General features: G+C 40.4%; 1 protein-coding gene across 1 annotated transcript in view; it reads right to left on the reverse strand.

The window, feature by feature from the left end:
* LOC116987157 (radial spoke head 14 homolog) overlaps positions 1–11,991 on the reverse strand; it is a 146,063-nt gene extending 134,072 nt beyond the window's left edge. Inside the window, exons 1-2 of the mRNA XM_033043033.1 lie at positions 11,975–11,991; positions 10,280–10,365 (exon numbers count right to left, since the gene is read on the reverse strand). Coding sequence (XP_032898924.1) covers positions 10,280–10,365; positions 11,975–11,991 — 103 coding nt within the window. The remainder of the gene's footprint in view (positions 1–10,279; positions 10,366–11,974) is intronic.
* Between the last annotated feature and the right edge of the window lie 826 nt (positions 11,992–12,817).

Below are 12,817 nucleotides of genomic sequence, written 5' to 3' on the forward strand. Positions count from 1 at the left end.
AGGGCAGCAATATCACAATCGCCAAGACATTTTACCAGATCAAAAATGGGGTTTACAGAACCTTAACCTATAAAACTCCAGGAAACTAAGGGACATATAAACAACTTGGCCCTGAATCTGAAAGCTGCCTTTGTGTGTGACTGTGTGTAGATTATGGTTATGCAAACACCATGTGTTACTAGAAGCTGGGATGCTATCTGTCCCCAGTGTTGTGAAAGATGGGTCTGGCCATATTACCTCAAATATTCCTTCTGTTCAGCACCACATGTGCCTGTCAGGATACCTTATCCAAAAGAACACCTTTGATCACAAATCAATGGTCTATACTAACTGTCAACAGAGGCCTGAAGCAAACATAGAGTGTGTCCTGTAGGGCAGTTCCATGAGTAGATTGTCAGTTATCTGTCAGAATGTCTCATTACCAACTTTCCAACAAGCTGCAAGGTCTTCCTTAGTCAGTGATGGGAAAGGCCCACACTGTCAGATATTTTATTTATAATCAGAATATTGTCTACACTGCATGCTGCCCTACTGACAACTTCACTGGAAATTATACTGTTTCCCATGTTCTCACCATAAGCTCCTTTGCCAGGAAAATATGGGAAGAGATGCAAGGGGCATTCCCAAACCAAATCCACTGGAGGAATAAGCAAATCAGCTCTCTCCCAGGCCCACAAACCTAACATAGAAACATAGAAAATAGGTGCAGGAGGAGGCTATTCGGCCCTTCCAGCCAGCACTGCCATTCATTGTGATCATGGCTGACTGTCCCCAATCAATAGAGTGCCTGCCCATATCCCTTGATTCGACTCGCCCCCTACAGCTCTATCTAACTCTCACTTAAATCCATCCAGTGATTTGGCCTCCACTGCCCTCTGTGGCAGGGAATTCCACAAATTCACAACTCTCTTTTCTCACCTCAGTATCAAATGGCCTCCCCTTTATTCTAAGACTGTGGCCCCTGGTTCTGGACTAACCCAACATTGGGAACATTTTTCCTGCATCTAGCTTGTCAAGTCCTTTTATAATTTTATATGTTTCTTTAAGATCCCCCTCATCCTTCTAAACTCCAGTGAATACAAGCCTAATCTTTTCAATCTTTCCTCATATGACAGTCCCGCCATCCCAGGGATCAATCTCGTGAACGTACGCTGCACTGCCTCAATCACAATGGTCCTTTCTCAAAATAGGAGACCAAAACTGTATGCAATACTCCAGATGTGGTCTTACCAGAGCCCTATATACAACTCCAGAAGAACCTCTCAACTCCTACTGAAATCCTCTTGTTATGAAGGCCAACATTCCATTAGCTTTCTTCACTGCCTGCTGTACCTGCACGCCAACTTTCAGTGACCGGTGTACAAGGACGCCCAGGTCTCGCTGTACCTCCCCCTTACCTAACCTAACCCCATTGAGATAATAATCTGCCCCCTTGTTTTTGCCACCAAAGTGGATAACCTCACATTTATCTATATTATACTGCATCTGCCATGCATCTGCCCATTCACTCAACCTGTCCACGTCACCCTGCAACCTCCTAACATCCTCTTCACAGTTCACACTACCACTCAGCTTTGTGTCATCTGCAAACTTGCTCGTGTTGCTCCTAATTCCCTCTTCCAAATCATTAATATATATGGTAAACAGTTGCGGCCCCAACACCGAGCCTTGCGCACTCCACTCGCACTGCCTGCCATTCTGAGAAGGACCCGTTCACTCCTACTCTTTGCTTCCTGTCTGCCAACCAATTTTCTATCCACGTCAACACCCTACCCCCAATACCATGTGCTCTAATTTTCGTCACCAGTCTCCCATGCAGGACCTTATCAAAGGCCCCTTCATCCGTTTTACTTGTCACATCCTCAATAAATTCCAGAAGATTAGTCTAGCATGATTTTCCTTTCATAAATCCATGCTGACTTGGATTAATCCTTTTACTGCTATCCAAATGCCCCATTATTACCTCTTTAATAATTGACTCCAGCATCTTTCCCACCACCGAAGTCAGGCTAACTGGTCTGTAATTCCCCGTTTTCTCTCTCGCTCCTTTCTTGAAAAGTTGGATAACATTAGCTATTCTCAGGAACTGATCCTGAATCTATTGGAAAATGATCACCCATGCGTCCACTATTTCTAGAGCCACCTCCCTGAGGACCCTGGGATGCAGACAATCAGGCCCAGGCGATTTATCATCCTTCAGTCCCATTAGCCTACCCAATACTATTTCTCGCCGAATGAAAATTTCTTTCAGTCCCTCGACCCCCTCAGATCCTCTGTCCTCCAGTACATCTGGGAGATTGTTTGTGTCTTCCTTAGTGAAGACATATCCGAAGTACCTGTTCAACTCTTCTGCCATTTCCTTGTTCCCCATAATAATTTCACCCGTGTCTGCCTTCAAGGGACCCACATTTGACTTTGCTATTCTTTTTCCCTTAACATATCGAAAGAAGCTTTTACTGTCCTTCTTTATATTCCTGGCCAGCTTCCCCTCGTACTTCATCTTTTCAGCCCATATTGCCCGTTTTGTTTCCTTCTGTTGTCCTATGAAAGTTTCCCAATGGCTTCCGGCTGTGTTATACATCTTTGCTGTGTTATACATCTTTTCTTTTAGTTTTATTCTATCCCTAACTTCTCTTGCAGCCACAGTTTCCTCCTACTCCCCTTAGAATCTTTCTTCCTTTTTGGAATGAAATGATCCTGCGTCTTCTGGATTATATCCAGATATTCCTGCCATTGCTGTTCCACCGTCAATCCTGCTAGTATCCCTTTCCAGCCTAACTTGGCCAGCTCCAATCTCATGCCTTCATAGTCCCCTTTGTTCAACGGCATCACTGACACTTCCGATTTAACCTTCTCCTTCTCAATTTGCAGATGACACCCAGATTTACCTTGGCACCAAATCCCCCCACAACCCCCCCCTCTCCCATATCAACTCCTGTTTGTCAGCTATAAAAACCTGGATGCAACATAATTTCTTCAAACTCAACAGCGATAAGACAGAATTCCTCCTCATAGACTCCAAAGCCACACTCAGCAAAATCAATAACCCCACTCTCACCATCGACGGCACCACTGTCTCCCCATCTCCCCAGGCCCGCAACCTTGGCGTGATCTTTGATTCCACCCTCTCCCTTGAGCCTCACATCCGCCATGTCATTAAAACCTCCTTCTTTCATCTCCGCAACATCGCCAAACTCAGACCCTCTCTCACACCGCCTGCTGCTGAAAGACTCATCCATGCCTTCATCTCCTCCCGACTGGACTATTGCAACTCACTTCTCCTTGGCATCAGCTCCACCTACATCAACCGACTCCAACTGGTCCAGAACGCAGCCGCCCGACTCATCACCCACACCAAATCCTGGCATCACATCACTCCAGTCCTCAAAAAACTTCACTGGCTTCCCATCTCCCACCGGATCACCTACAAAATCCTGGTCCTCACCTACAAAGCCCTCCACCATCTGGCCCCCACATATCTCACTGACCTCCTCTCCCCCTACCAACCCTCACGGTCCCTCAGATCCACATCAGCCGGTCTCCTCTCCATCCACAAGTCCAACCTCCGCAGTTTTGGGGACAGAGCCTTCTCCAGGGCAGCTCCCAGGCTCTGGAACTCCCTCCCCCAACTGATCCGCAATTCCGTGTCCCTCCCCATCTTCCAGTCCCGCCTCAAGACCCATCTCTTCACCTCTGCCTATCCTTAGTCCCACGTCCCCGTCCCTTTTCATCTGTGCATTAATTGCCTCATGCTGTGTTTTGTATTGAATTCTGTCTTTACTTTGTGTACTAGTCATGTCTCTACTATTTATTTCATTCCCCTTACATGTTTTTCCTATACATGCTCAATTTTTGTAAGGTGTCCTTGAGACTCTTGAAAGGCGCCCATAAATAAAATGTATTATTATTATTATTATTAAACCACAGAAACTGGCCCTAGTTTCTCTCAGCCAGCTACATTGCGTTGGCCATGTCATTGGCATACAAGACTTCAGTGTCCGACTCTCTACTCTGAACTGTCATGGTAAGAGATTACCAGATGGATGGAGGGAAAGATTCAAGTTTCAAAGCTTTCCTGAAGAAATGCATCAACCCCACTGAAACCTGGGAACATCTGACTCATAACTGCTCAAAGTGGAGAAGGAACATTCAGGTTGGTATTGAGAATCACAAGGCCATGTATTGAGAGCACACAGAAGCTCTGCATAAATAGCTTAAGAAGCATATCACCTGACAATCTCTATACCCGCCAGGCCTGTCAGCCTTTTTATGCCCACATGTTCTCACTGGTTCTCACTTTGGCCTCATCGGCCACCTCATAGAGCCCACAAAACCCGAGGAAAAGCAAACGGCACTCGGCCTCTAGGTATTGCCAAAGAAGAATATTGTCACATATATCAGCTGCTGTTGCCACAGCATTAACGCAGTGAAAGATGACCTCTTCTCTGTTGATGTTGCTCATAACCAAATGTTGCAGATTGACCCACTCTAGGGTCCATTGATGCGTACTAGGGAGCAAGCTGAAGTTATTGCCACACACGCCTCTCAAAGAGAAGTGGCAGCATTTAGATCCGCATGTCCTTGCACACTGAACTGTTGGAATTTGTTCTAAAAACTTTGTTCAAAAGTTGTATATAAGTAATGTGCTGGTTTTAACTAATTGGGATAACGTGGCTTGTGATTTAAATGTTGATTTGAATGCTATGCATTATCAATAATTGAATTATTTTTCTGAGTAAAGTATGTTTTGAATTGTTTTAAATCACTAAAAGAAAGGATATAACCTAATAAATCATTCCAAATATTGTTTTTATCCCTTCACCGGCTTTCTTGAATTTTCCAATAAGTAGCGCAGTTACAAGTCAAAATAAAGTTTATTGCTAAATAAAGATAAAGAATAAGTTCAAATATTCTTAACAAAATATTTTCATTTGGAACAATTGTTAACACTTTTCACTGTAGGCTCAGTTTACGTGGGGAGAGTGAATGTACTAATTAACTTCCTGTAAATAGAGTTAACAAGATAGAACAGAGCTGAACATAGCTACAACCACAGAGAGAAGTGTCAAGCAGAGAAGAACTCATTAGATAATGATTAGTGAACCGTTCTTCCTTATTTTATCAGAGTCCAAGCCGACTCTCAGAACAATTCTATCAACCCTGTCCCCCATTTATGTTTTTTTCCTGTAATCTATCCTCTTGCACATGCCCCACAACTGCTCCTGCCACCCACCTGAACTAGAACGGCTCGATTGTAATCATATAGAAACATAGAAACATAGATTGCCATTCCGCTGACTGGTTAACACGCAACAAAAGCTTTTCATTGTATCTCGGTACACGGGACAATAAACGAATCTAGAACTAATTTACAGTAGTCAGCCAATCTACCACCCTGTCTATGGAATGTGGGATGAAGTTGGAGCACCTGGAGGAAACCCACGCAGTCCAGGGAGAGCGTGCAAATGCCGCCGAGCCAACTTCATGCGAAAGCTTCATGCAAAAAGGATTTTCATTGCATCCTGGTGTATCTGCTGATCTGAATGCAGATTTATTAATGTATCATATGAATCAAAAATTAAATTTGATTTCCGTTTAAAACATCAAAGTAATTAATTTTTTTAAATGTTCAATTAAGACAAGGACAAAAGATGATAAAATACAAATATTTGCCACTGTTTAAAAACAAACAAAATCAAATTGAGACGCATTGTTATTTGCACTCTTGCCTGCAGCAACTTTGATTTCTTCACATCTTAAAGAGCTTTCCCCGACCAGTTATGACAGTCATACATTCTCGGAGACCTGTCACACAATGTTAGGCGCAGTGTTAAAGTAGATGCTCTTTGTACCAAAATAATTTTCTTTCACAAGAAAATTGGCTTCTTTGGATCCCCCCCCCCCATTGTAGTCTGATATGTCATCCATCCCTGCTTGTGGCATTTCTGCAGACATTCAGCACGGCAAGGAACAGTCCCAGCAGCCAAGCACTGGATAGTTACTGAACATCACCAACAAGAAGGGATGCAATATGTTCACTGTGATATTTAATTTAAAAAATATATAATTTAAAAGCCAACAATTAACACCCTGGGGATAGGTTATCATCAACCCCAGAAATGTAACTAGATCAGACGCATTAGATCTGAGGTTACCTATACTACAGTGCCTCACCTCCTGACATTTCAAATTCCCTCCATCTACAAAAAGGTAGGTATGTAAAACCACCGGAAATGGGAACAAGATTTAGGTTTGGAAGCAGTTTAGTCATAGAGTCTACAATGTGGAAACAAGCCTTTTGGCCCAACTTAGTGATCAAAAAAGGACTACAAATTTAATTGAGTGAAAATCTAACATCAGAATAAATTTGCAAGAAACATAAAAGGGGACTGCAAAATCTTTTAGAAAATGTAAAATAAAAAAAAGATTTGTGAAGACGAACGCAGGTGCCTGCCATTTGGACAATTAAACAGATTTTTTTGTTTCATTTTTATAGAAGAGGACACAAATAACTTGCCAGACATGGTGGAGAATCCAATGAAAAAGACCAATTAATGTCAATTAGTATCAGTTGGGGTCAAGGAAAGAGGGTGCACGTTACGGCCTTGTTTTCACCAATCTTTCCACCACCACGCACAAGAAGCGGAAGACAGACACCATTGTATGCAGAAGCCGAGACGTGTGTTCAGCTCTGGCTGAACAACTTCTAATCTTGTGTGTGGGTTCGATAAGAAGAAGAAGTATCAGTTAAAAAAGGAGTGCTGGAAAAATCAATGTGACTAAAAGCTAATATATCCCCAGGGCCTGAAAAACTACAAAACAGAATATGAAAATAGGTCGTTGTGGAAATAGTGGATGGATTAGTTGTCATCTTCCAAAATTCTACAGATTCTGTTACAGTTCTGGCAGGTTGGAGAGTGGCAAATGTAACAGTACTATTTTATTAGAGAAAGGAGAAAGAAGCCAGGGAACTACAGCCTGGTTAGCCTAATATCAGTTGCACAAAAGATGGTTGAGACTTTTATAAAGCATTTAATTGGAAAAATGTGTTTGACAAATCTACTGTTGCTTTTTGAGGACCTAGATGGTCAAAGACATCGGGGAGAATCAATGAAGGTGTTTCTGCTTTTTTTTAGGTATTTAATGGTTTGGAGGTAATATACTAATGTGGATCAAAAATTGGTTGCCAGACAGGAAATAAAGTAAAATAATGGATCTTGCTCCGAATGGCAGATGTTGACTAGAAGGGTACCACAAGCATCTGGGTCCAAATTATTCACAGGTATATCAATGATTTGGGCGAGGAAATTAAATGCAATATTTCAAAGTTTGCTGATGATTCAAAATTAAGTGGAATGGTTGGTTGTGAACAGGACACAGAGACTTCAAAGTGACTTTGACAAGTTGAGTGAGCGGATAAATACATGGCAGGACAAAATCACGTAGATAAATGTGAAATTATCCCCTCTGTAGGGAGAACAGAAAAGCAGAGTATTACTAAAATAGTGTTAGATTGGAGAACACTGACGTGCAAAGATATCTGGGTGTCCTTCCACACCAGACACTGAAAGCAACGAGGGAGATCCAGCAAAAATTAAGGCGGCAAATGATAAACAAGATGATTTGAGTACAGGAGCAAATATGTCATGCTACAAATATACAGGGATTGGTGAGATGACACCTGAGGTACTGCAAATGCAATTTTGGCTCCTTGCCTCAGAATTAATATATTTGCCACGTTGACGCAGCAGTAGAGTTGCTTACAGCGCCTGAGACCCGGGTTCGATCCCGACTACAGGTGCGGAGTTTGTATGTTCTCCCCCGTGACCTTGTGGGTTTTTGGTTTTCAGATCTTCGGTTTCCTCCCACACTCCAAAGACATACAGGTATGTAGGTTAATTGGCTTGGTATATTGATGGTCAGTGCAGACTCGGTGATTGCTGGTCGGTGCAGACTCGGTGGGCCGAAGGGCCTGTTTCCGCGCTGTGTCTCTAAACTAAAACTAAACTAAAATGGAAATCAAAACTGACCATAACCTCCCAACAGATGTCCTCCCAATGTCCTCCCAATGTCGCAACTATACTGAATATCTTCTTTTTATCCTAACCTGTTTCAAAATAACATCATCAAACAATTAATTAACATTCACAAGGATGACCAAAACATGGTCAACCAGTTTTGGTTGTTGTTCCGTTTCCAATTCTATGCATGATCTTTGTCTTCCTAATTTCCCTTTTAACTTCACAACTATACCCATTTATTCTCTCCAGAGATGCTGCCTGTCCCGCTGAGTTACTCCAGCTTGTGTCTATCTTCTTTCTATATCTCACATGCATTCTGAAGTATTGAGACACAAGTATCTATTCAAACTTGCTTTGCTGTAATCTTATCTATATGTTCCTCGACCTTCATGGGTCTCAAAGGTGTTGCTTTTAACCTCCTTGCTAACTCTATGTAAACCTCCTGCAATAGATCATCCTTTCTGTCTCAATCACTGGGACAGATCTAGATTACATACCACCCTGGGCTCACATTTGTGGCTACGCAATCATCTACTTGCACAATATCCCTCCATCTTCCATCAATTGGATCCCCATCAACATGGCACTTCTTCTCCTCTCTACTGCTGCTGCATAAGACTGCATCAGCACAGTCCCATCGCTGCTTCTCTTGAAAAAACCTTCAGCATTGCTGAGATGCAATAACCAGTCAGAGAACATGACACATTCACATTCTGTCCTGACTCCTGACATTACTTGTCTGATCCTCTGGAGTGGTCTGGTTGACACCCATTTCCATTCTACCCTATGCTGTGAAATGACCACCTCCTGTATCCATGTAACACCGATTCTTCCAAAAGCACGCTAACCGATGCTCATAGACCAGAGTTCAAAATCCAGTTCTTCCAGTTGACCGCAATTGTAGCGTAGTTAATTATCAAAGATGCTTGACATACCTTAGATATCCCATACGGATATAGCATCCTAGCAGCTTAGTTCCTGGACCAACAGTCAGAGTCCTGGACCAGGAACTCTGATCCGGAGAATCAAATACACATCCTAATGTGGCAACTGAGGAATATAAATCACAATAAATAAATCTAGAATTAAGGATAATCCTGGTAATCGTGATGGTGAACTGACATGATTGTTGTAAAGGTCTAACTGGTTCACTAAAGTGCTTAATGGGAAGAAATATAGCATCCATGCCCAGTCTGGACAATATGATTCTCGACCACAGAAGAGATCGACAGTTAATTTGCCTCCTCAGTTCGAGGCCAAGTAGGAATAGACAATAATGACTATTATTTCCAGCAGTATTCCCATCATGTGATGGATTAAGATTTCAATAGTGCTGAAAAGTGCTCCAATTTTTCTGCTTACTCGAATAAGAACTAAAATGTATCTCTTTCTTCAAATCAACTCTGGCTGGAGCACTTCACTTATTGAGTTAAATAATTGTTATTTGTTTATTAATACCATTCATTGCTAGTTTCTCTTAGTTCACCATATTCTCATCTCATCAAATTCATAAACTCTGCACTTGGTTGAATTTGTACTCAAATGAAAACACACATATTCTGTGTGACCACCCTTGGTGTCAGTAAAAGTTTTTAGACATCTTCAAAAACACTCCCAAATTTCCCCAAGTACTAACTCGTCTGATGATACTTAATTCTATTCCAGTAATTAGTTGCAGCTGACTATATAATTATCTGCTAACATGTCACTGACAGGCAGTTGTTTACTATTTGCCTGGTGTTATATAAGATGCACTGTTAAAGTTTACTAGAATTGAAAGTCAAGTTAAACCTTAACTGCAAAACACAAAACTTAATTTTAGAAAGATATCAAAGCACACAAATTGACTCACTACTAAATTCCCATCTTTACATGCATGATAAAATTGCATTTGGCTGAATGACTGCCGCCAAACATTGGGGATGGGCACTGAGGATCACATCTGATAACTGAATGAGGAATGAGAAAGAACATCCAGGATCATTCTTTGATATTGGGTCAGGAAGGATGGGATTCCTCGAGGGTTTGTTGTCTTGGGTAGACGGGAGATGTGTGGGCAGGGAGGTAAGAGCCTGGGATATGGGGGGAGGGGGGGGGGGGGTTATAAACACTGAAGGATTGGGAGCACAAGGCATCAGAGAGTCAGAGAATCAGGGCCTGGGCCTCAGGTATTTTCTATGACATATTGAGTGACGGGGAACTCAATTCAGTGTGTGTGTGTGTGTGGAGGGGGGGGGGGGGACACAGAATGCACTTACCTGTTTGAAACCAGTGATTTGTTGAGAGGATCGAATTGTCCCCAGACTGCTCACCAAATGTTCTTGGGTCTAAAATCCCTATAATGCTGCAAAAAGAGGATTGTATGTGGAATGATATCACCCCGTGAGAATATTAATGGAAATTAATATATGAAAAACAGTTGGACCTTTGAGCTATTCAAACATAACTTGAATTTTCACTTATTCTTTGTGGTGCAGCTAATATAAATTCAAAGTTCCACTAATCAAAAGAAAAAGAAGAGCACTTAACCCAGATTAAGACATTTATCAGTGCTAACACCAATAGTGAATAACCCAGTATTTAAACCATCTGGTATGGATAAAACATATAAACAATGGGAAAATGTGGGAATTAAAAAGGTAGGTGATTTGTATGAATTGGAAAATTTATTTTCATTTCTACAACTAAAATCAAAATTTAAATTGAATAACAATCAATATTTTAAATACCTACAGGTATGTGACTTTATGAAGAAATATATACCAAGATTCCAAAGTATAATTTTAGACCCACTGGAAGAAGTAATGAATATCAAGGTGGAGTCAAAAAATTAATATCATACTTGTATAACAGTATTTTAAACATAGAATTACCATCAACAGAGGCAATTAGAGAAGTCTGGGAAAAAAATTAATGATAAAAATCTCAAAAGAAACGGGAAAAATATTTGATACATATACATAAATGTTCGATTAACGCTTGACATAATTTAATTCAATTTAAAATATTACATAGATTATATTATTCCAAAACTAGGTTGAATACATTTTATCCAAATATTTCTCCCATTTGTGATAAATGTCTTTCTCAAAATGCCAATATTACGCACTCATTTGTCTCTTGTACAAAACTTTATAAATGTTGGTGTGACATATTTGATATATTCTCAAAGCTATTTAAGACAAAAATGGAACCTAATACTGAAATGATTATATTTGGAGTAAGTGGAGATGGGAACAAATTAAGTACACACCAAAACTCATTTTTCAATTATGGGTTAATAACAGCAAAAAAACTTATACTTAAATTTCGGAAAAATGCTAATATACCAACATTTAAAATGTGGATTAGTAATATGCTGGACACAGCACATTTGGAAGAAATGAGACTCCTCCTAATAGACAAACAAGACCAATTCTTAATGAGTTGGTCCCCATTTATTGATTTCTTGGATTCATGTGGTGACATAGTATCATGAAAACTAAAAGTTTCAGGTATGGGTGAAAGATGATTTAGAATATTAAAAAAATCATCTCATTGTGGCGATTGAATAATCTCCCTCCTGCTTTCCTTCTTCACTTATTCCTTCTCTTTCACTTTTTCTTTATCTGTTTTTCACTCACGCTCAATGTAAGAATGTAATATGTTAACATAATTTTTGTACCAATGCATTGTACTCACTTCTAATAAATAAAAATTAAAAAAATAAATAAATAAAAAGCAATAATGAGCAGAAGGGCACAAGAGACCGGGAGGAAGCACGGGAGGAAGGTGCCAAAATACAGCCTGATTGGTACACAGCACAATGTCTTTTTAATTATATGTTAATGGATTGAAAGATAAAATTGTCTTTAGGTTATAAATATCTACAAAAGATTAAATTGTCCTTTTCGATTAAAAAAAAAATTAAAATTAAAAAAAAAAAAAAAAAAAAACCCAGACGGCATTATTACCTCAACACCTTCCCCATATTCCACCTGAGTTACAGCGGCACTTACAAATGATCGATGCAAAGAAAATGGTAATATTCACATTAGTGATCTTATGTATTTGCTGAGTTAAATCTATTCTCAGAATATTTTTTTTATTCATTCATTTTTGGAGAGACCGAATTTGCTTTGGACCTATGATGCTCAAATCTATTAGCATAACTATGGCAGGCTATTGTTTAACCAATCTGTCAGTCTCACAAAATTGATGGGTGGCCTCAGATGCTTGTAATAACGTAAGAATATAATGGTCAGGTGCAGGAATTTCAGGAAGGACATTCTTGCTATTGAGGGAGTGCAGCGTAGGTTCACGATGGTTAATTCCCGGGATGGCGGCACTGTCATTTGATGAAAGAATGAAACAATTGGGCTTGTATTCACTGGAATCTAGAATGATGAGAAGGTATCTTATAGAAACATATAAAATTATTAAGGGATTAACTAGATGCAGGAAACATGTTCCCGATGTTGGGGGAGTCCAGAACCAGGGGCCACAGTATAAGAATAAGGGGTAGGCCATTTAGAACTGAGGTGAGGAAAAACATTTTCACACAGAGAGTTGTGAATTTGTGGAATTCTCTGTCTCAGAAGGCAGTGGAGGTCAATTCACTGGATGCATTCAGTTAGATAGAGCTCATAGGGCTAGCGGAATCAAGGAGTATGGAGAGAAGGCAGGAATGGGGTACTGATTATGGATGATCAGCCATGATCACATTGAATAGTGATAGCTGGCTCGAAGGGCCGAAATGCCTACTCTTGCACCTATTTTCTATGTATCTATGTACCTATGTATCTATGATTAGACCT

Source organism: Amblyraja radiata, chromosome 25 (genome assembly GCF_010909765.2).
Source record: "Amblyraja radiata isolate CabotCenter1 chromosome 25, sAmbRad1.1.pri, whole genome shotgun sequence".
Lineage (NCBI taxonomy): Eukaryota > Metazoa > Chordata > Chondrichthyes > Rajiformes > Rajidae > Amblyraja > Amblyraja radiata.